The 24,610-nt window shown below is 33.5% G+C and overlaps 3 protein-coding genes across 3 annotated transcripts in view; 2 read left to right on the top strand and 1 right to left on the bottom strand.

Annotated features, from left to right (window-relative positions):
- The first annotated feature begins 522 nt into the window (after window positions 1-522).
- LOC136974672 (clotting factor B-like) overlaps window positions 523-24,610 on the top strand; it is a 36,008-nt gene continuing 11,920 nt past the window's right edge. Inside the window, exons 1-5 of the mRNA XM_067269617.1 lie at window positions 523-760; window positions 1,461-1,567; window positions 11,404-11,513; window positions 11,583-11,821; window positions 11,907-12,070. Of these exons, the coding sequence (XP_067125718.1) occupies window positions 706-760; window positions 1,461-1,567; window positions 11,404-11,513; window positions 11,583-11,821; window positions 11,907-12,070 (675 nt within the window). The 5' untranslated portion in view covers window positions 523-705. The remainder of the gene's footprint in view (window positions 761-1,460; window positions 1,568-11,403; window positions 11,514-11,582; window positions 11,822-11,906; window positions 12,071-24,610) is intronic.
- Window positions 1,639-2,598, top strand: LOC136974370 (clotting factor B-like). The gene is made up of 4 exons (XM_067269223.1): window positions 1,639-1,769; window positions 1,845-2,089; window positions 2,171-2,334; window positions 2,413-2,598. The coding sequence occupies exons 1-4, from the start codon at window positions 1,639-1,641 to the stop codon at window positions 2,569-2,571; spliced, it is 699 nt and encodes a 232-aa protein (XP_067125324.1). The 3' UTR covers window positions 2,572-2,598.
- LOC136974521 (clotting factor B-like) lies at window positions 4,256-6,414 on the bottom strand. Its single transcript, XM_067269426.1, has 6 exons — window positions 6,255-6,414; window positions 5,253-5,347; window positions 5,032-5,141; window positions 4,723-4,961; window positions 4,484-4,647; window positions 4,256-4,411 (listed from the first exon to the last, which is right to left on the bottom strand). The coding sequence occupies exons 1-6, from the start codon at window positions 6,313-6,315 to the stop codon at window positions 4,256-4,258; spliced, it is 825 nt and encodes a 274-aa protein (XP_067125527.1). The 5' UTR covers window positions 6,316-6,414.

The raw sequence follows: 24,610 nt of genomic DNA on the forward strand, positions 1-24,610 counted from the left end.
GCGGTCTAGTGATAAAACCACTAACTGCTTGGAGCGAACTCGTGCCAGTGGTTTTGTCATTCTGCCTGCCAAGCCTCATCTTTGATGAGGCCTGGCGACGTGGAGTTCACCGGGTCATCTTCCCGTGTGTTTAACACCCAAATAAAAGTTTCTTATGGACCAAGTTACCATAAAAGACTTCCCAGGAAGCATCTTTTACTTGAAAGAGTGCCCGTGATGCCTTGGGGGATTGATGCTATTAAATTTTGGAGATTAAAGGTCGAGGGAATGGGGAGATAAAGGAGATCGTGTGTTTCCCGAGTAGGGTCGAACTTAATGAAAACTTTACTTGTTATTAGCATTTAAAACGCATCTCTGTCCTCAAAATTAAGCTGTTTTCCATTTTATAATAGTCAAAAATATAAACATTTTTAAAATAAAATGTCGCCGGAAAAGTTAAGCAACTCGTTGCTAAATTTTTAAAATATGATCTGACGGAATTTCTGAAATTTCTAGAAACCTCTGAAAGAGGATTTAAAACGTTTCTTGTTATTAAAAAAAAAAAAAAAAACAAATTGGTTTTGCAATTCTTAATTCTTCTACGTAATACTCACATTTATAAAAAAGGGAATTGTCAAAACAGGTTTACAGACACGACAGATAGTTGATTGGAGACATCGACAATAATTGTATCATTGCTATCATCTAAATTATTTAAAATTTGTCATGAAATTGTTACTGATCCTACTGTTACTAACTGTGATAAATGTCGCGACAAAAGGTGAGTTTAACTGTTTTTTTCCACTTATTGTTGTAATTAAATTCTCATACACACTCAGACCAACAGACAAACTGTTCTTTGTCCTGCTGGCTGATTAATAGAACATTTATTTTTTTAACATATGTTTTCTGATTAAAATATTTCAGTAATAAAATTTATTTTAGTTTGATTTTTTAAGTAAATTTTACAGCAATTTGACGTGATTTATACGTACAGAAATATTTAAAATCTTTTCGCCTGAGGCACTACGAGCCGCATGAGTTCCTCTATTTGTTATATGATACTAGGAATAAATAGAAAAAATAATACCTCCCGGTCTTATCTTTATAAACAGTGAATCAAAAATTTCGTACAATTATTATCAAATTAATTAGTAGCGTAACAGGGAGAGCCAGGAGATCCTCGTCTCCTTACCTGTGTGAATAAATAAACAAAAATAAATCAAATAAGTACAGAAAAAATTTGAATGTGAGAAGACCCCTTTTACACATGGATGAAGTACAATACAAGTGTTCTTAGTGCACTAGTACATTCTAGTCTACTACCAGTATACACCAGTTTCACTACCAATGTGTCTTTTACAAATATACTTCAGTGAGGCTAATATTTTAATTAAATTTTTAATTAAAGTACAAAATAACTATATATATAAATTCATACGAAGGTATGTATCTGTATTGAATGTGTATACATTTTACAGGAAGTGAACGTAATATACGATATTCAAGACCTATATTAAAAAGAGAATTATCAATAACGGAAGTGGTTGGAGGGAAAACCGCAACTATATTTTCTTGGCCTTGGATGGTAAAAAATTTAAATTATTTTCATTACAATGTATTTGTATTTTAAAACTAATATTAAATATATTTTTGTACATGTTTAAATTAATTTCTAAGGTATCGCTACACAAAAGAAGTAGCAGAAGATTCAATTATATATGTGGTGCCTCCATCATTGCAGACAAATATATATTAACAGCTGCACATTGTTTTAATTCGTGGTCTAAGTAAGTTAAATACTGTATAAATTTAATCACGTTTAAACATTGAAAATAGATACTAAACCAGATTCTAACCTTTAGTATTAGAAGGCCTTCTGATTATATCGTCAGAGTTGGAAGCCATAGAAGAAACAAAGGAAAGAATTATGAAGTTTCAAAGATTACGATTCATCCTCACTTCAAAACTGGACAATATTATGATGACATTGCTATATTAAAGCTAAATTCGCCTATTCCCAACGTTACTCCCGTCTGCTTGCCTTCAAACAATGAACGTTACGATGGGAAAAGTGTAACTGTTATTGGTTGGGGAGATACCTCATACAGTAAGTCACTAAATTATATTAATTTTTCTTGAGATTTTTCAAGCATATGATAATTTGTAGTTAAGATTATAACTATTGCAGATGGACGTCCTGCTGATGCACTTCAGGAAGCTACAATCAATGTGATACCTAACCATCAATGTAATGCTTCTTACACCCGATTAAAGGACTCGTCAATACCCAGAGGAATAACGTCAGGATTTATATGTGCAGGAAACAGTTGGGGAGGAATAGATGCCTGCGTGGTACGTTAACATATTTTTATGTTCTTTAATTTAATGTCCAAAAATTTGTAGTGATGCAAATCATATGTTCTTTTATAGGGTGATTCTGGTGGTCCTCTTATGATGGATTCCCCTTCAGGTTGGAAAATCATCGGTATAGTTTCTTTCGGGTACCAATGTGCTAAGCCAGGATTTCCGGGTGTATATACAAGAGTATCAAACTATTTACAATGGATATATGATAACATTGAATCATAAATGTTTTTATTTAATTTAAAATAAATTATATATTTTATTAAGCCTGGTTTATTTCTTATTACAATAAATAAGTTATTTATCGTCATTAATTGATTTGTAATGATGACAGGGCGTACATATTAAGTATAAACTTTATTAGCCGTTAGGTGTTTCGACCGAGGTCGTGACGAACACGAGAATAGATTGATAATAGGATTCTTCTTACGGTACAGTTCATTCATAATTCACAATTACACAATCCTACACTTACTGTACTGTAGTGTACAATCATTTCGGAGCGATGTACAACTCTTTTCTCTCTTGAGTACTAATTCTAAACAAAAATCAGAAATTTTTACATTTGTTACAACTGCAATGTTGTATGGACATTAGGGAATCGGGTAAAAAATGCCGGTGGCAGAAATGACGATGCTTAAATTTAATTCATGAGCTCACGTTCGATAATAGAATTACGAATGAGCATATAAAAGTGAATAAAAGCAATAAACAGTAGCAGTTAGTCACGGGTTCACGCCGGGCTGGCCACGTGGAGATTTCCAGGTTTTCTTCATCCACATAGTCGTCAATTTCCCATAGAAGTTCTACCGAATTGATGGAGTAAGCTAACGCAACATACAAGCAATACGCTGAGAGGGAGTGCCCTGGCACTCCCTCTCAGCGTATTGCTCGTATGTTGCGTTGACCTTATCTTATCAATTCAATTATATTTAAAATGCCAATTTCATAATTTTTCGTCAAGATTCCACGTCAGGACTGACACCACTGTGACCTAGAGGGACACAGAAATCAAGGTAGCGGTTACGTTCGTTCACGCGCGAGCGGTCGTGTTTGTAGGCGGTCGGATTCGGGATGGAGGATGTCCTAGAGACAGTGCATCCGGAGGAATGCACTCAACTACAGATTTAACATAGACAACTACCCGTTTATTTATGTAAACTATTTACACGTATATACATAGGATAATACGTAGCTTTCAATTATAGCTCCTTTAGCGTAAAATAATCGATGAGTTTTATATAGCGTACAAGTACTATCGTAGCTAGCCTATAGGCACGAGAGAAAGAGTTACATTCAATCGTGCAGTAGGTCGAATCGGCTTGATGACGGGGTGGTGAGGTTTCAGCTGGTTTGGTAGGGTGGACTCCTTGATGATGCAGTTCGTTGTTAAGGGCGTCTAAGGTAAACGGAGGGCAGTCGAAGGGATCGGCAACAGAGCACGGTTAGAATACACTCACACGAAAGTGAGATCAGTCGATCGTCGAACTCCCGTTATCGTCATCGATCCTGATCTTTTATTTTTGGGGTTCCTCTCCTTTTTCCCATGCCCATCTTTGGAAATGTTAGGTTTTGCTACCAATAGATGAATTTCGGTAGTAAAGTTCCTGCTAGAAGTTGAAAGGAAGCGAATCCAGAGAAAGATGCAATCATACCCTTTAACATTTTTTTGTGTTGGGAAGAATTTTTAACGTTATTCTTTTGGGTTTTGTCACAATATTATAAAAGAAGACATGCTTTATTACATTTATTTATTTTTTGTATTATAGACTAAAATATAATTTAACATTTCGCAAATATCTCATCACTCGTATATACATTATACATCATTGTATAATTACAGATAATATTTACTTTAACAATAAATAAAATTGTATCGAAACAAGCTTAAACCATTATTTATACAAAGCTATTTAGTGTTTTGAGATATCCACTTCAAATAGTTTGATACTCTTGTATATACACCAGGAAATCCAGGTTTAGCACACTGATAACCGAAAGAAACTATACCGATGATTTTCCACCCAGAAGATGAAGACGTTACAAGAGGTCCACCAGAATCACCCTGTAAGATGATATAGCATTATGAAAATTTTGATTTATTACTATTTTAGAATATAGAAATTAGTCAAGATACCTGACAGGCATCTTTCCCTCCCGAACTCATCCCTGCACACACAAATCCTGATGTGATCCCTTTAGGTAATGAAGATATCTTTAATCGGGAGTAAGAAGTATTGCATTGATTATTTGGTATCACTCTTATCACAGCTTGCTGAAGTGATTCGGCAGGACGTCCCCCTACAATAATTGAAATTTATTTAAATTTTTATTGTTATACTCTTGAAAAATAACAAACATAATTCGATGACTTGCCGTATGAAGTATCTCCCCAACCAATAACAGTTGCAGTTTTTCCGTTGTATCGATTTTTTCTTGAAGGCATGAGAACGGGAGTAACGTTGGGAATAGATGAGTTTAACTTTAATATAGCTATGTCATTGTAATATTGCCCACTTCTATATCGAGGATGTATACTAATCCTCGAAATTCTGTAATTTCTACCTTCATTTCTTTTACGTCCTCCAACTTTGACAATATAGTCAGAATGTTTCCTGTAAACATTGGCACTGTTAGAGTTTATTTTCCAGATTTAAAATGTGAATAAATTTGTGTTTAACTTACTTTGATCCCGAATCGAAACAGTGTGCAGCTGTTAAGATATATCTGTCTTTAATGATGGAAGCACCACATTGATAATTGAAGCTTCTGCTACCTCCTTTGTGTAGTGATGCCTAAATTTTTTTTATTTATTTAAATTAAGTGTAATATATTTTTATATAGGAAGATACTATTTAATACTAGTTTGCGAAAAATATCAAATTATTGTAATTTGAATTGTTTACCATCCAAGGCCAAGAGAATAAATCTGCTGTTTCCCCTCCAACAACGGATGGAGCATTTGCTGGAATCGTTAAAAATCGTGTAAGATTTTTATTTTCTGTAAAATAAAAAGTTTTAATGTATTTTCTTTTTATTATATTTTTAAAATATTTGATATTGAGAGTTGGTAGTGACTCCCCACTAAGTACAAAATGACACTGACTGACTATAAGTCTATATACAGGAATCAGTTGTTGATTTTCGGGGTCGATTTCTTTGCCCCAAAACGTCTAAATATATTTCGAATATCTCGTTCGGAAGACAGTTGTTTTCTTAGGTAGCTTGCAAAATTTCAAAATTTTCTATAAAGCGGTTGCCGATATATAAGCAACTGAAAAGCGCAAAAATCGCCAAAAAAGCTGTATTTTCTTCTTCTCCTTCTGTTTGTTCATACGGCACTGCAGAAGTTCGTTGATTGGCAGCAAATATAATGGTCTTTTCCAAACAATTTACTTACCTAGGACGAGATACACGACATACTGTTCGTCAAAAAGCAGCAACCACCTACTCACGAACAACTCTTCTATCAGATCCATGAGATTATAGCACTCCGCACTACCGAGGACTACCGAGTTATATAGCAAATACAAATACTTCACTTTTCAAGGATGCTGAGCCTTAAATATTTGATCTATTTTCCTCTAAATCTGATTGATTTGTCGATTACCAATTGAATTCATCTGCAGAAACCAGCTAAATAATCATACTTTAATTCATCATTTAACCCTTTAACCCTATATATGCATACATCGTCTTAAATCTGTAACTCCTACTTACTATGCAGTTGTGTTATCCTACCCTACCCTAGTGGTCTATCATTTGATTGCTATAACTTCAGGTGGGGATAACCTACGGGTTATCTGTGTTAGGTCAATAGATCATTGTGAAAAGTATAGAAGACAAAGTGTGCTCTATAACGACCCATTAAACGTATTTAATGATAAAAACGAAACAAATAAACTCACCGTTCGTCTCAATACTCTTTGCCACCACTACTAAAATTACTACAGATAATAATTTCATCATCAATCGCTTCAACTTGTGTAATATTAACAATACAAACAAGACTTTAAGTAGACGATAGAAGTACAAATGAACACTTCAATCGAGTGACTCTCGACTCTAAACCTGTATTAGACGATTCCTATTTTATACACGTAGCTCATCTTTAATTGTCCGAATTAACTATTTCAAAATTTCATTTTTTTCAGAAACGGCCGAGTCGATAAAACCCCGAACACTGGTAGTTTGACGTAGGTTTGATCCTGACTAACGCACTGGCAGTGTGGAGTTCTCCTAATTTTCTTCCCCTATGTAACGTCTAAGTTTGCCATAGAAACTTCTCACGACAGGTAAATGGCCCATGTGTTGTCTTATCCCATTAATACTCGAATTCTTTATCGAATTTGTAAAATAGCTAAATATACTGTATAAATAAATAGGAATTAAGAAAATTTCTCAGAGAAAGCAAACAATGAAGTTAATTCATTAAATTAAAATTATTAAATTATTACAAATTATAATAAAGTATTGTAATTTTAGCTATTAAATTAGCAATACGTGTTGTAATTAGTATAAATTCGAGTTTATCAAATAAATGTAAGATAAAAATAGAAATTCTAATGTGATGAAATCCGCGAAAATGACGAGTAATATTTGCTCTAAGAATTTAATTCAGAACTTTAAATGCAGGTTAAAATAATAAATCACTAGCATCTGTGTTCGAGCCTAAAAGGCTGTGGACTCGGGATCGAATACCACCGGAAATACAACACCAGGATTTTTCATGGTGTTGTACTTCCGGATATTTGAGGCGGATATTTTGACAGACTTCATGATGAGTATTTCAAGAGAAAAGCCCTTCCTGGTGTTCAGAAAAGTCAAAAAGAAAGAACAAAGCACGTTCGTATTTATAAACAAGGATCGAGGGTTATAGTTAGAAGATAATTAGCAAGCATTCACTAGTGGTCGAGTGGATAAAACCACTGAAAACTGGTAGTCGGTTGTGGATTTGAGCCTGACCAACGTGGACTTTCCGGAGGTTTTTCGTCGTATCTAACGCCTAAAGGGGGCAAATTTCTCATAGAAAAGCATTCTTTCCTCCTGTCAGATCGCCTATGTATTAAGTTGCATTTGTCTATCCAATTCTGGATCCTTTTTTTATGTTAGAATGAATACGAACGTAGCAGTTTAATTGCGATAAACACTGCGTTATTGCAGCGATAGTGATGAATGTTTGTGTTTAATGACATTGAACTTACGAAATCGACACAAAAAACAACCGTTTTACCAATTAAACCAGTTTAATTGTGACACAATTATAAGCTTTGCGTGATTCTTTCAATATCTGTAGGTGTTTACTAGTAGAATTACTTACTTTTCACAGTAAAATAAATAAAAAAAAATAGTGATTTGTCTTGCCTACTTTTTCAATTTTCAAAGAAAATCTCTGTTACACAATTATAAATGAAATGAAAGAAATAGATTTCTTTACAATAAATGTCTACAAAATATTGCAAAATTAATAAATCGTTGACCAGTAGCGTAATTAGAACCGAAATTAGGGAGCCGAATTAAAACATGCAAATTACATTTAACCTGTCGTTGTACTGCACCTATAACCACTAGTGCTTTCAGATAAAGCCCATTTCAGGAGTTCCTATGTTATGCACGACTTTAGAGGGACCACGGTAACACTTTCTATACTGTTAATATTCTCGTCATTGCTGATTTCTTAACATTTATTCATAAAAAGTTAGAATTTTATACGAAATTTTATTCGTCTTCGTTCATTAAGGACACACCAGTGGCCAAGCGGTTCCGTTCCCTGAACACCGGGAGTTCGATCGTGGGTTCGCGCCTCGCCAGGACGTGGAGTTTTTCGGGTTTTCTCCACGTCCGTAACGCCTGAATAGGGGCCAGTTACCCTTAAAAAGACCTCCGGAAGGCATCTCCCTTAGGCAGATCGTCCAAGTGTCGCGTTGCCGTAACTTAATACAACTACCAACAATCGTTCATTAAGATAACAAAATTCTGTAAATTTTCAATAATGGCAGCGATAATAGGAATAAAAGAACACTCACACTACTCTGCATAGGAAGATTAGTTCTTCTTTCTCCATCTTTGAGAAAAGGAGAAAAAATCGTGCAGGTAACAAGGTCAGTTAATAACTTAGCTGATCAAGTAAGTGTTGCAAATAATAATAATAAGGAAAAACAGGTAGAGTGAATTATTCTTAGAATTCCTTCCTTTTTTTTAATTCCTAAATGTGGTTATTAAGGCGCCAGTCTGTTGTACCCGGGATCGATCCAGGCGGGTCGAATAATTCTAGAAATTTCGTGTCTCGTAACTAAGTTTTCCTATTGTGGGCCTGGACGAACCCACAATGGATCTGACAGAAAAGCCCTACAAGCGAAAAAAGTCTCCCAAAAAACCTTTCTAAATGATCTCTAGCAGAGACATATTTTAGTTGAGACCGTTTAGAAAATATATATTTAGCAAATAAACATACAAAAAATTGTAATCTATACAGAAACAAAGAAGAATGATAGATGAATGAGGTGCTTTGTTCCTTCGTTTTATGTCAATATACTTAAATGAATCATTGATCAACTTCTCATCAATGATTCACTAGACAGGCCTTATAAACTCTTATGCCTAATTATGAAACATGAGAAATTAATAAATTAGAAACAAAAACGTCGATTTGAATCACAATTTAGCATCTTATCGAACTTGTCGCTCACTCTCTCTTTAAACCAAGATCTTAAAGATTTCAGACCAAGTTCTAGTATAAGTTAAGAGCATGAGGACCAAATTCTCATATCATTTACTGAAGAATATTTGAAATTTTGTATAATTAATTGTATAAATTGTATATTTATCACGTAAAAGATTATCTGTAATTCGATAATTATTGTGAATGAGGTATCAGGTGATAAGCTATTGTATTTACTAAAACAAGCATCTTTTATAAGTTACACGACACATGCTTACAATACTCTAATGTGAAATAGAAATTGCAACCACTATTATAATATTTACACTAATTTACTAGCTACTTGTTGTTTAACTGTTGAAATAAAATTATAAATTAAATTCAAGAGGAAGTATTATTCATCATTACCAAGAATTTCATGGTACTGGTATTTCTACTTTTCTTAGATTTACTTGGATGAACTTGAGTTTTACAAATTACAATTGCAGATCTATTGCTGTTTTAACAAGGAAAACTTGCAATAATTCGTTAGAATTTATATTATCAATTTAATTTAATGACGTTTTCTTTGTTTCCTGTGTTAAATAATCTTACAATGAATTCCATACCCCACTATTAACTTCCCGTTTATTTTTTCCGAATATAAAAAATAATTAAAATATAATCTCATTTATTAATAACTTTACAAATTTAATAGTGATTTTATGACAGGAGAAAATTCTTGAAATGTTTCTTACTCGTGGAAAAAAGGTTTTGCTTAGTAAAAAATTAATTCTTCTACGTATATATTTATATTTATATTTATAAGAAGATTGTTAAAACAGGTTTAGAGGGCCGTCGGTTACTCAAATTGATGTGTTCTTTAATAGGGCCTAGCAGTTCATCCACCTAACATCTTTCCTTTGTTGTAAATATTATCTGAGTTATAGAAAATTTGTCATGGAGGTGTTATTTATATTATTATTCCTGGCTGTGATAAGGAATGTCGAGATGAACAGTAGTTCAATTGCTTTGTTTTCTTCTTTTTTTACTTTTTCAGGCTGTACTCAAGCTACTGATAGAGTACAGGTCGTTCTCGTGTACTCTGTAGGATGAGTCAGACTAGTCATTTCGTATTTATATGTAATTTTTATAACTTTAGTCTGTCAGCAAGGACAGGCATTATATATTACATATATAATCATTGTCTTTATTGACAGAAACTAGTCAGTAGGATAGAGTGCAGGTCATTAGCCTGTACTCTACAGGATAAGTCAGATATTCAAAGGTCAGAGGTCAAATTGTCAAAGTATATGCAGCACATATTACTAAAGTTAATATTTATGTACAGAATGTATTGTGTTTAATATGAATAACATAAAACAGATACTAAAATATCTTCATTTCCGTTCTTTCCAACACCTTCACAGGAAGTAACAGCTTCCTTAGCAGAGACATCCTTTTATTGTAGGTTACGACTCTGTTACAATATGCAAAACAGTTAAAAATCTTAATAATAAACCAAAAAAAAAACTTGTAAAAATTGTATACGTAATTTAAAATTTGCATATTGTAACAGAGTCGTAGCCTACAATTAAAGGTCGCCTTTGCTAAGGAAGATTGTTAGTTCCTGGTGTTGGAAAGAATAGAAATGAAAACATTTCAGTATCTTCTGTATTTTATATATATTGTAAATTTACCGTCTGCCATTTTTAAATCTTATTAATAGTTTATATACTTTATTCCTCTCCCTCATTGTCCCAAGTTTGTTCAAGTTTCCGTAACTCCTTTCTTCTTCGCACGTTCAACAAAACTAAACTCCCTTGAAAATCTTTATCACTTCATAAAGTAATAAAATGTATAAACTGTTTAAAGTTTAATGAAATAAAACAGACGTCCATTGAAGTTTTTGAAGAAAGGAAGAGAGACTTGTCGTAACTTTCTTCCTTCCTTCCACTACGGAAGTCATTTGTAGACAGCTGCATTTTTCCTTAAATGAGGTTTCTGTAAGGTTTTAATACAAAACAGTCCTGATTGATATTACGTAAAGTCTATAAAAAAATGAAATTTTAAGAAGCTAAATGGTATAAAACAGGAGAGAATTTAGGAGGTGAGGAGGGCGTAGCTTTACCCCACTTCCTGAGGATTTTCCCGGGTAAAGCCGGGTACCTCATGTAGTAAAATATTAAGTCTTACTTTATTGTTCAGGATGTGGTTGAGACCCTTTCACACAATCTTTAAGACCTGTTGGAGTTGTTGGAGGACAAACCACGACACCATTCTCTTGGCCTTGGATGGTGAGTAATCTATTTTACATTGATTTCAATATCATTTGTAAACTAATATTAAAGACTTTGTTCTACATGTTTACGAGCATTCATCAAAATATATTAACGCTAACTTCAATACATTTTCAGGTATCGCTTCACAAAAGAGGTAGCAGAAGCTTTAATTATCAATGTGGTGCATCCATTATTAAAGATAAATATATCTTAACAGCTGCTCATTGTTTCGATTCGGAATCTAAGTAAGATAAATACAAATTTATCCACGTTTAAGCTTTGAAAACAAGTACTAACAGAACCATTATTATTAGGAGGCCTCCTGATTATATTATTAAAGTTGGAGGTCATAAAAGAACAGAAGGAAAGAATTATGGAGTTTCAAAGATTACAATTCATCCTAGATATAGGAGTGGGCAACATTATAATGATATCGCTGTATTAAAGTTAAACTCGTCTATTCCCGACGTTACTCCAATCTGTATGCCTTCAAACAATGAACGTTACGATGGGGAAAGTGTAACAGTTATTGGTTGGGGAGATACTTCTTTCGGTACGTCACCAAATTATGTTAATTATTGTTTAAATTTATCAAGCGTATAAATAATAATTTATACCTAAAATTATAATTATCGTAGCTGGACGTCCTGCTGATGCACTTCAGGAAGCTGTAATAAATGTGATACCTAATCGTCAATGTAATACTTCGTACTCTCAGTTAAGGGTATCGTCATTACCTAGAGGAATTACATCAGAATTTGTGTGTGCAGGGATCAATTCCGGAGGGAAAGATTCGTGTCAGGTATCTTCACACACTTTTTACATTCAATAATTTAATTTAAAAAATTTCATAATGTTATGTTTTTTTATAGGGTGATTCTGGTGGTCCTCTTATGATGACTTCTCTTTTTACTTGGAAAATCATCGGTATAGTTTCTTTCGGTTACCAATGTGCTAAGCCAGGATTTCCGGGTGTATACACAAGAGTATCCAACTATTTACAATGGATATCTGATAACACTAAATAACGTATTCGTGAATGTTTTTATTTAAAATAAATTTTAAGTTTATATCTTATAAAATAAACGTTGTCTTCTCTAAAATTCATTGTAATAATATCAATACGTATAATAAGCGATAAGTATGTACTGTATTTGCTAAGGTTTTAATGTGTTTTTATATAAAATATGAAAAGATAAAAAATAAATATATGGTCTTTTATGGTTTTATACATTTTAGTTTTGCTATTTAATTTCTTATAAATGAATGATACTATAATACTATAGTCATATCTTTACGTTTATTTCATAGAAGGGGTAGGCAGTAGGCAAGTAGGATCGCATACCTACCCTCATTTATTTATCAGATTTCACCTTTTTATAACTCTTTCCTCCTCGTGGGCACTAAGAGGGCTTCTTTTTAGCAAGCCCATTATGGGTTTGACCAGGTCCACAATGGGGCAGCCGGGTGGTGAGGGACGTCCCGACATATTAACCAGATTCCACCAGACACTGGGAGATCATAGAATGGGCTTGTGTGCTGCTACGACTCAGCATGAGTAACGTTCTGGCAGCAAGCAGAATGTTACTGAAGATGGCCAGGACCAGGCCTAGAAACAGGTCCCAGGGGCGAAAAATCCGGAGGGCGCAATCAGCGAAGTGATTCTTAGTATTTCAATACATTTAGAAAGAATTTTTGAGGGCAACGCGACTTAAAGTGCTTGTAGCGCCATCTTTTATGACATTTCATTAAAAAACTTTTATATTATTAATTATTATAAAATAGAAAAAAACTTAATTCTGAGGATAGGGATGAATTTTATTTTTTAAAAAATTGTAAATGTTAATAACAAGTAAAATCGACATTAACTCCGTCCCTACTCGAGATATGACACACGACCCCATTTATTTCCCCACTCCCACGATCTTTAATCACCAAAATTTAATCGCATCAAACTCCCTAATACACAAACCCCCCTGCAAAATCTCAGAAATTTTCTACCAAAATCACAGCAGTTATTAAGCTTCAAACAGGGTGAACAAACTCGTGCCCCCATACACATAGAAAAAAAAAACCGAATTTTTTTGTATTAGTGATTGCTCTCAGGGCCGGATCATCGAATAGACAAATGAGGCAAATGTCTAGGGCCCGGTGTTTTGAAGGGCCCGGTCGAACTGTCTACTGTATTTTGAAAAGATTTGTAAATAAGATAGTTTACTTTTCTGTTGGACAACTGTATATAATAAACAAATAAATAAAAACATATTGCTTTTTATATCGTTATTATGAATTCTAAAATCTAAAGAAAATATGTTCTTATGTTTCTTCTTATTGAAAGTAATTCTTCCGATAATTTCGAATTTTTTTATAGCGATAAGAATAATATTAACTATACGTATTCTAACATCCTGCGAAATATTGTTAAACTAGCTGCCCGGGACGCCCCCTAGTGGGCATTTATAAATAATAAATTCCTATTGCAAATAAAAATAATAATATACTGAATTATACTGAATAAAAGCTGAAAATCATCGCTGGGGTGACCTTGTGGACGATTTTGGCAATGTCTGTAAATCTAGTAGCAGCAGAGTCATTCTGTAACAATAATATTTATATTGTTAATTTAAATAGTAGCTAGGAGCGCCCCTAGTATTGAACAGTGTGAAGTTCGTTGCAAGTGTGAATTTTGAATTCTTTACTTTTCTACTGTAAAGCAAGTTGAGGTTCAGAGGTAGGTCATTTACCATTATTATAATACAGTAGACAACCGTATAACACGGTAGATACGTTCCGTGTTATATGAATTCAGTGTTGTACGAGTCACTTAGATTTTACAAATTTATGAGCCGGGCACTCGTGCAGTTTAGTAGGTACGGCTGTTTGAAAGATTTTCTTCCATAAAATTAATCGATTCTAGACTAATTTGACTCGAACATTTCCAAACCACGTATAATTTTTTGGAAATAATCCATATAAACTATTTTATAAACAAAAAATTGTAGGAATACTTACCGAGTGCGCACCGTTTGAACACGCCCATGCTTAAGCTTGTTTTCGTCGCGGAGCGGCTTATCGAACGGCGGACGCGTGTTTCCCGATAAGTTATTCTGCGAAAAATTCACTGAACTTTGGAGACGTCATTAATAGAAATTTAATTTTTATGACTGTTGAATAATAAATGTTTTTTAGTAGGTCCGCCGCTTGTTTAAACTCAACGGTTTGTACAATGCCCACTATTGGTCCAGATTCGACCAATCCTGTTGAGACAGGAGTCGGCCATGACAATCTGACTCATTCTTTTACCGTGTTATACTGGTACGAGCCTCTTTTAGCGTGTTATACGAATCCGTCTTATATGAACCCGTGTTATAGGGGGTCTACTGTAATTTTATAATTTTTATTATTTGAGCTTGTTAAATTATAAATTTTAATATATTAGAGAAAATGAATTATCATCAAGCTTCGGGTTCTGAGAAAAGAAAGTGTAAGAAGAAGTTGGAGGAAGAAGCAAATAAACATAGAAACGCTCTGCTAAAATATTTTATTCATACAAAAGTAGACAATATCAATGTGGAAGTTGAGCCTGAAGAAAAGGACGTTGGTGAATATTCTGGAAACAGTGAAAATCAAGAAGTACAAATAGAAAAGATAGAAAACAATGAAAATATAATTGAAGTAGTTGAAATGAAAAATATAGAAGCCAAAAACATACCAGAGGTTGAGAAGAAAAACGAAAATGCAATTAATGAAGTAGAAATACAAAATATAGAAGGTAGATCAAATACCGTTAATAATATTTTAGTTTTTGACAATTTGGACATTTCATTATGGCCTTTAAATTTAACAACAGACATGCAACATTATTTGCTTAAAAATAAACCATCGTCAAATATTTCTCTTGTACACACCGCTAAAAAAGTAGTGACAGAAGGTGGAAAAACTGTAACTCGGACATTAAAGAAATATATTTTTACTCGTAACAAGGCAAACGGTGAAAAAATTAAGCGAGAATGGTTAGTGTATAGCCCAAGAAGTAAAGCAATTTACTGCTATGTTTGCAAGATATTTGCGATCAAAAGAACCATTTTTACAGAAGGCTTCTCGGACTGGAAAAATGTAAGTGTAAGAGTAAAAAAACATGAACGTTCTACTGATCATAGGCATTCTATTGAAATTTTGATAGGAAGAAATTCAGTTGAGGGACGTATAGATACTATAGTTGAAAAAAGGTATTTAGAAAAAAAAAATACTGGAGAAAAGTACTGCTGCGGGTGGTAGCAACAATAAAATTTTTAGCTAAAAATTCTCTGGCATTTCGTGGCTCTAATGAACTTTTTTCTGAATGTCAAAGCGGGAATTACATTGGAGCTCTAGAATATTTGGCAGAATTTGATGAGTTTTTAGCATCGCATATAAAACAATATGGATCAGCTGGAAAAGGCAACGTGAGTTATCTTTCTTCGACTATTTGTGATGAATTTATTGAAATATTGAACAAGAAAATGTTAGAAACATTTGTGACAGAAGTTAAAGCTGCCAAATATTTTTCTATAATAATTGACTCTACTCCTGATATAACACATGTAGACCAATTAACTTTTATATTGCGCTATTTATTAGAAGATGGAACCCCAATCGAGAAATTTTTTGGATTTATTCCCATTTATTCTCACTCGGGGGAATCATTAGAAAATGAACTTTTACAGAATATTGCAAAATTCGGACTTGATATTAGCAATTGTAAAGGACAAAGCTACGATAATGCAGCAAATATGTCCGGCAAATACAATGGGCTCCAAAATCGCATTAAAAGACATAGTGAAACAGCCCATTACGTTTCTTGTGCTTCGCATTCATTAAATCTAGTAATAAATAGTGCTAGTGAATCATGCTTGCAGGCAATAACATATTTTAATTTACTGGAAATCATTTATACCTTTTTTTCGGCTTCTACGTATAGGTGGAACATTTTAGAAAAAGCTTTTGCCACAAATAATAAACATTTCACAGTAAAAAAGTTATGTATTACGAGATGGTCTTGTAGAGCTGATGCAGTTAAGGCAATTCGCTTTGGGTTCGACCAAATAAAAAGGGCTCTTCTTGAAATATCTTTAGAGGAATCTCAGAAATGTTCTGTTAAAGAAGAATCACGAAAAATAGCAAACAAAATGAATACTTTAGAATTCATTTTGTTAACAGTTATTTGGGATAAAATTCTTTCCAGAATAAATGCAAGCAGTCAATCCTTACAAAATCCTACTTTGCCACTATCTTTTGCAGTAAATATTTTTGACAATTTATATGATTACGTTAATAGTTTAAGAAGTTCATTTCTGGAAATAGAAGCAGAGGCATTAAGCACGTCAGAAATAAAAGTGTATTGTGATTTTGGAATAAGGTCCCAAAAAAGAAAACGTTTCTTTGATGATGCTTATAATGATGAGGGAAATGTAAGTTTTTGTCAGAGCCAAGAAATGTTTAAGCGAAATTGTTTCTACGTAATTTGTGATAAAATATCTCTTGAATATGAAAGTTAGAAGCAAAAGTTACAAAGATATTGATGAAATTTTTAAAACTCTTCATACAAACATAGCTGACGACGAGGACGTATCAATTAATACCGCATTGCTAAAAAAATGGTACAGTGGCGACATTGATACTGAAGAATTGGACGAGGAATTGTTGCAATTTAAATTAATTTGCAAAAGCCAAAATTTAACGTTGCCATCTGATATGCTGCAATTTATAAAGAGCACAAAAATAGTGTCAACATTTCCAAATACAGAGATATTATTACGAATATATTTAACCTTGCCTATATCAAATGCATCTGGTGAAAGGTCATTCTCAGTATTAAAACGTGTAAAAAATTATTTACGAAACTCACTGAATGAATCAAAATTAAATTCTTTAGCTGTTTTATACATCGAACAAAATGCTTTGGATAATATTAATTATGATGAAATAATTGATAATTTTGCTGAATTAAAGACTAGAAAACAGAATTTTTAAATAAAGTTTATTTAAACAGTAATACCTCGGTTTTTGTTGACTTCGGTTATCGTCGATTTTTTCGCGAAAAATTTCTGTTTTCGTCGATTGCCTCGGATTTCGTCAGCGTGCTCAAGTGACCTCGCTGCTAATTTTGCGAATACAAAGGGCGACCCACGCGTTTTCCGGCGCAGTGTGGCGTTATTTCTCGTGTGAATATTACCCCGCGACGGCCCACCATTGGCCAACGGTTCCGTCTGCTGAACACTGGGAGTTCAGTCATGGGTTCGCGCTTTGCCAGGGCGGGCTGACCACGTGAAGTTTTCCGGGTTTTCTTCACGTCTGTAACGCCTGAATAGGGGCCAGTAACCCTTAAACAGAATTCCCGGAAGGCATTATTTCCTCGATAAGATCATCATAAGCGCATACAACTACTATTACATGACAATTACGTCACACTTTACTACAGGGCGATGTAGGCTAGAAGCTCGTGTTCAACTACCTTCTACAAGATAAGACCACGCGTGTCTAGCCGAACAATTCCATTGCTTTTATCTTTATGCTAATTATCTTATCTTTAATCTTAATGCTTTTATACAATAACAATATTACCTTAACATATCAGTTGTTTAATTTAACCTTTTTTGTTAATATTTAAATAATATAATATTTTACCCATGAGAGGTAAATTGAATAATGAAAAAAATAATTTAAATAAAAGCCAAGATAGTTTAAAAAAGTAAGTATATAAATACAGTGATACCTCGGTTTTCGTCGATAATCCGTCAGAAAACAATCGGCGAAATTCGAAACCAATGAAAACCGAGGCAATTATTTCCATATGAATCAATGTAAATCCAATTAATTCGTTCTAGACACTCCAAAATACATACCAAAAACACATTTTATAAAGAATTAATATAGCGTTAAATACTAAAAGCAATAAGAAATTAATATAAAAGACTAATTAGCATAAAGATAACTTTTGTTAGACATTTAATAAAATAATTTCAATTTTTATTAAATGTCTAAACAAATTGCTTTATCTTTATGCTAATTAGTATTCAATTTTTTTAAATTTATAAACAAACTGTTCAAACTTTTCTAGAAAACTAAAATTTTTTGCTTTATCTTTATGCTAATTAGTATTCAATTTTTTTAAATTTATAAACAAACTGTTCAAACTTTTCTAGAAAACTAAAATTTTTTGCTTTATCTTTATGCTAATTAGTATTCAATTTTTTTAAATTTATAAACAAACTGTTCAAACTTTTCTAGAAAACTAAAATTTTTTGCTTTATCTTTATGCTAATTAGTATTCAATTTTTTAAATTTATAAACAAACTGTTCAAACTTTTCTAGAAAACTAAAATTTTTTGCTTTATCTTTATGCTAATTAGTATTCAATTTTTTTAAATTTATAAACAAACTGTTCAAACTTTTCTAGAAAACTAAAATTTTTTGCTTTATCTTTATGCTAATTAGTATTCAATTTTTTAAATTTATAAACAAACTGTTCAAACTTTTCTAGAAAACTAAAATTTTTTGCTTTATCTTTATGCTAATTAGTATTCAATTTTTTTAAATTTATAAACAAACTGTTCAAACTTTTCTAGAAAACTAAAATTTTTTGCGTTATCTTTATGCTAATTAGTATTCAATTTTTTTAAATTTATAAACAAACTGTTCAAACTTTTCTAGAAAACTAAAATTTTTTGCTGTATATTAAATACTTTTTATTAATAAAAATTTTAATATTTGTTTTAGTTTTTCACATTACAGTAGTACCTCAGAATACGAAATTAATCCGTTCCTAAACTATCATGAAAATGTCATAAGGTGAATCATTTTTCCTCATATGATTACATGTAAAACCAAATAATCCGTTCCAACACGAAAAAAACACTCAAATTAATGCTAAGTAGTACATTGAAAAAATAACTTTAGTAAAGAAAACACTGAAAAATGCGTTTTGTAGTTGTAAATGTATAAATAACCATAATGGAATAACAATTGATGAAAAAAAAATGTAGCTTTATTTGCACTTTACCTTTGAGGATAGACGACGATGGAGGTGTAAACTGGTGGCGGAAAAGAGGGAGAAGGGAAATGATACTAAAACTTAACTTACATAACATAATGTATCAATAACTAAAAATAACTTAACACTAATTTTTTTTAATATTTTCTGTTTTATATATTTTTTAAATTTTTTATTCACCTCTTTTTGCTTTCTTTCCTTCACTAGATACAGGTCGCTTGGTAAAATATCTATCCAAAGAGGTTTGGCTTTGCCTACTTTTTAAAATGTTTCTAAAATGACTTAGGCAAATGTCATTAAACTGAGCAGCAATGCGGCCAGTGTGAACCTTTTCGGGATGTTTCTTTTCAATAAAATCAGTCACAGTCACAATCAGAAAGAACACGTGATCATGACAGTGGCGCTGCGAACTAATGTAACGTCGTATGGTGAGCTTTTGTTCGTACCGTGGAGCAAAAATATGTTCGAATTTCATGTCGTATACTGAAAATTTCGTATGCTGAAACGTTCGTATGTGAGGTATTACTGTATTTAGTTTTGTTTTATATTTTTTGTGTGCATTATTTCTTGTGGGAGAGGGAGGGGGCCCGGTAGGAAAAAATGTCTTAGGCCCCAAAGTGGGTTAATCCGGCCCTGATTGCTCTATAAGTATTGTTTACGATAAATGATTATATTTCGGTGTCATAAGCACAAATATTTATAATAATTTTAATGCTTTTAAAAATTAAATAATAATCATAAAAAACTCTTTTATTAGTCGTGTTTCTTCGAGATTGGGTGTGAGGATGTTGAGAATGGTTATGACCTCACACTTACAACTTCACGTGCATATTATACTACAGTGTATTTACACACATCAAGATTAAAATTCTACGTTTGGTTATGTTCATTGGCATTCCATTTGGAGTGGTGAAGTGAAGCCATCCCCTAAAGCCAGTGGTGCTTCATGGCGCCCTTTGAATTAGTGGGCCCCACGTACAGTGCATTTTAATACGGATTAATTTATTAATTATTTTATAATTAGTTTGTAAAAGAGGAAAACTTTTCAAATATTTCTCTCGCTTGTAAAAAACCCACTTGATTTGCAACAATTAAATATGCTACGTAAAGGTTATTTACATTTATAAGAAGGGAATTTTCAAAACAGGTTTTCTAGAGTCGTCAGTTACTCGACTCGATTCATTTTCAATAGTTCTGGTCTTTTTCCATTGTATATATTATAGAAAATCTGTCATGAAGTTGCTATTCGTGTTGTTATTTGTTACAGTAATAGAAAACGTTGAAAATGGTGAGTTTTTTCTTTTATTTTTAATTTTTTTCCGTGTGTGTTCACCATCTTTCTGTGCGTATTAAGCTACGATGAGCGAACATACGTTAATTGCATTGGGTGTTCTTTCAATAGAATACAAAGGGGGTCATGTAAAACTAGAAAAAAGCCCTTTCAAATAGCACTGTATGATGTTAATTACTGAAGATTGCGGAATTTCCATATTCGAATTTTTAGCAGACTTGCTTTATTTAATACTAACACTTCTATATCTTAGAGGAATTATACAAAAACTCATATTAATAAATGTAACAGTTGTATTGACAGTCGTGGGCTAAAGACCTTTCTGCAAGTCTCATCCTTTGTTCTGGAAGGTGGGGGTAGAGTTTGGTCTGATTTCATGAGATATACGCACGAGGGGTGATGCCGTCTGAGAGAAATTCTTTAGTACACTGACCCTTATTTAAGTGTGAACCCACATCTTGGGGCGTTTGTATCCAGCAGATATGTGGCTTTATGTTATTGAATTTTTCAAAAATAAATAACTAATTTTCATAAAAATTATTTTTCAGGTAATATAGCATTCGTTTTAGATGATAAAAAAGAAAATCGCACCTGTTCCATCTCACCTAACGTTCGTGGAATTTGCAAACAGATTACGGATTGTAAAACTATGGGAAATTTATCTAAATCTCATCCAAATATCTGTACCTGGAGAAACAAATTGCCAATCGTTTGTTGCCCAATTTTAAACAATCAAAATTCGAGTAGCTACGTTCTTCATACAGGTAACATTTCCTTATTATTAACATAACATAGTACACACAAGGCCGGATTATCCAGTAGACAAATTAGACAAATGTCTAGGGCCCGTAATTCGGAGGGGCCCAGCTTCAATGCAGAATCTTTCTCTGTTTTGAAACGAGTTAAAAATTATTTAAGGAATTCGACAGGATAGGAAAGGCTGTCTTTAACAATGCTTACTAAAGAAAGAGACACTCTGAAACGGCTAGATTGATCAATTTTCTGAAATGAAAGTCCAAAACGAAAAATTTATGTTTTGCTAACGATCGTACACCCGGGTTTGAATCCTATGGTGACCTGTACCTAAAAACAAAAAAAGAAAAAGAAAAAAAAGCTTAACGGCTCGCTTCACATGACAGTTTCTTCGCTATGAGGAGACGCCACGAGAGCTCGCACCAGCTGAAAATCTTACTATGATTTATTCTATAAATCTAAACTCATACGTCGCGACATCGCATATTCAATGTAGCGTTCAAGTTGCTCGAGTGCGAAGATATACAATCCAACAGTGTTTTATAAAAAAGTTAAAAAGGGTGACCACAATATCCGCACCGGGTGTCACCCATGCTAGCTACGCCACTGGTACAATTATTATTGTATTAGCGTTTGTATTCTCTATTATTAATAAAAATTTTAAGTGACATTATTTAAGATTTGTTTAGAAGCAACTTATTTAAATGGGGCCCCAATTTAAATTTTGTCTAAGGCCCGCTAAAGGCTTAATCCGACGCTGAGTACACAAATACAGGTTGGGTGCAAAGTAACTAGGCATGGAGAAATCTCTATAATTTCTATATTTCTAAAACAAACTGTAGGGTAGGGAATCGCCAAATCGCGCGATTTCCACCCTGTTTTGCTATAACGAACTCTCGTAACGGAAAAACCGTTAGAATCGGCCGTTAGAAACGACCGTTAGAAGAACCGTTGAGTTTCAAGTCGACGACAGACGGACGAATGGCTGGCGGAAAATGACCGTTGGCCAGACGTTGTGGAAACATTCAAATTTGATTGGCGGACGATTCAAACGCTGGACACTATTTAAGCAGTAGTTTCGGCGGGAACAGCAGTTCGTATCGGGAAGATTGGATCGGATCGGATTAGGATCGCTGTTACCGAAGTTCTAACTGTCTCGCTCGTTGGACGCTACGGAAATCTGGGAAAAGTAACTCCAGTAGTTTAGTACGAACTTGTTCCTGACTTGGAGGTTTTGTTTATTACAAGTCTGTTTGATCGTAAGGAGTTCTTTCGACGAATTTGTACGGGAATAGTCGGTTGTCGTTGGATTAGTGTTTGTGCATATTTAATTGTGACTCTAATTTGTAGTATTTTGTACATTTATATTGTAAATATAAAATTTGTGTTTCGTCAAACCGACTGAGTGGTTATTTTGAACATTACTCAAACGAATGAAAATTATTTATCATATACATTATTAAATGGAAGTACGGATGCATGTTTAAAATTCAATACCGGTACCGCTGTTATTCACCAACGATACGTTTTCTTCGAATCGTAATGTGGATAGATTGCCCGTCCGATACCAAACTTCTGGTGATTTTACTTTTGAATGACAATTCTTGATTGCTGGATTATGTCATGACGTTCATTCGCCGTACACCACTATCTCCGTTCAGCAACCACTGATTTCCATACATCATAACATGCAGCAATTTACACTCGCTCCTGAACAGACAAGCTGTCGGCCATCTTTCTTTCCACTGCAGGTGCAGCTTCTCCTGGTTAATATACGCGATAAAAGTGTTACTATTATAAAATTTTATTATCTGTTGTAAATGGAAATATAAATTTTATTACGATTGTATTAATATTACGAAAATTATATACAGTTTTTAATGCCCAGTTACTTTCCACCCGTCAAGTACAATAAGTTATAAAATTTTTACTGTAATTAAAAACACGGATACTAAAAAATTTTATTGTTTTTTAATTGATGCAATTTTAGTATTTTTGTCATTTATTTCGACTGAAGCAATACCTATTTATATTAAATAGTTTCTCTAAAAAATTTTTTTTTAAAAGTTACGTAACAACCAGTTGCCGAACATACCTCGCAGAAAGTTAAAATTGTGTGTGACATTATCTACGAAATTTTATTTTTAAAAGTTTTATATTATTAATTATTATAAAATAACAAAAAGCTTAATTTTGAGGGTAGAGATGAAAAAACTGTAAATGATAAAAGCTAGAAGAGCCTTCATTATGTCAGTTCCGCTCGAGATACGAAATTCGATACCCCTTATTTCCCCACCCTCTCAACCTTCAACTACCAAAATTTAACAGTATCAATCCTCCTAATATGCAAACCTCCCTGCATAATTTCAAAAATTTACGAAAAAAGACAAAGCTTTAAAATGTGTGAAAAATCATGCTAACCCACACACACAAACATCCATACATACAAAAAAAAAGTCCAATTTTTTGCATTCCTAGACGTTTCAAGGTTTTCCGAGTCCAAAAAATGTAAAAATTATGCGGTTCATCTTTTGACCTAACTGTAAAAAATTAAAGATCAACATCAATTGTGTGGCTCCAGATTTCGAGTACACCCTGTATTAATTAGATATAGAGTATACTGTAAGTCTTGTGTGACACCCGAATGTTCTACAGCAGGGGTGGCCAACTTTTGTGTACGTAAGATATACTTTTTATCTTAAAAATGTGTCGCGATCGACTTGTTGTCATAGGCCTAGTCTAAGTGAAAAGGGGGAGGTGTGAAATACATACTATGTTTATACACTGTGTTTCAGTACGAGGTGCACTGCTTATGAGTCGAGTCATAACTGCATGCATACTGTTGCGTTCGGTTAAAAATATACTACATTAAGTCACGACATCGCGAGCGATCGACCAAAATTGGCTTGGCGATCCGCGATCGACTTGTTGGCCACCCCTGTTCTAGAGGGTATTTTTCGCCTGAAATTGGTTGGTTCGTTGATGTTGCCGGAGCAAAGTACATCTTTACATTAACACTAACTCGTAAGATGGCGGACATGCACTTTGCTATGGAACATCGAACGGAAACGAGCAACCCCGGTGCGGTGTGAACGGTTCCCAAACAGATGCGTGCCCCAACGAAGTAAAAAATAGCCATTGTGGTCAGACCGAATGACGTGCCACGTGTCATAGAAGAAGCGGTCGTACACTAAATTCAATGAAATCCGTATACAAGTACACGTGCTATTTCTCAGCACATTCGTGTATCTCAAGTGGCACACTGG

The sequence above is a fragment of the Centruroides vittatus genome, unplaced genomic scaffold, assembly GCF_030686945.1.
Source record: "Centruroides vittatus isolate TY-2023 unplaced genomic scaffold, ASM3068694v2 contig_1079, whole genome shotgun sequence".
Taxonomy (NCBI): domain Eukaryota; kingdom Metazoa; phylum Arthropoda; class Arachnida; order Scorpiones; family Buthidae; genus Centruroides; species Centruroides vittatus.

Bases quoted from the DNA above. Each gene is read 5' to 3' on its own strand.
- LOC136974370 (XM_067269223.1), top strand. From the start codon at position 1,639: ATGTTTAAATTAATTTCTAAGGTATCGCTACACAAAAGAAGTAGCAGA. The intron at 2,090-2,170 runs GTAAGTCACTAA...TAACTATTGCAG, and splicing joins TTGGGGAGATACCTCATACA to ATGGACGTCCTGCTGATGCA. The intron at 2,335-2,412 runs GTACGTTAACAT...GTTCTTTTATAG, and splicing joins GAGGAATAGATGCCTGCGTG to GGTGATTCTGGTGGTCCTCT.
- LOC136974521 (XM_067269426.1), bottom strand. From the start codon at position 6,315: ATGATGAAATTATTATCTGTAGTAATTTTAGTAGTGGTGGCAAAGAGT. The intron at 5,348-6,254 runs GTGAGTTTATTT...TTTATTTTACAG, and splicing joins AAAGAGTATTGAGACGAACG to AAAATAAAAATCTTACACGA. The intron at 4,962-5,031 runs GTAAGTTAAACA...CAATGTTTACAG, and splicing joins TGTTTCGATTCGGGATCAAA to GAAACATTCTGACTATATTG.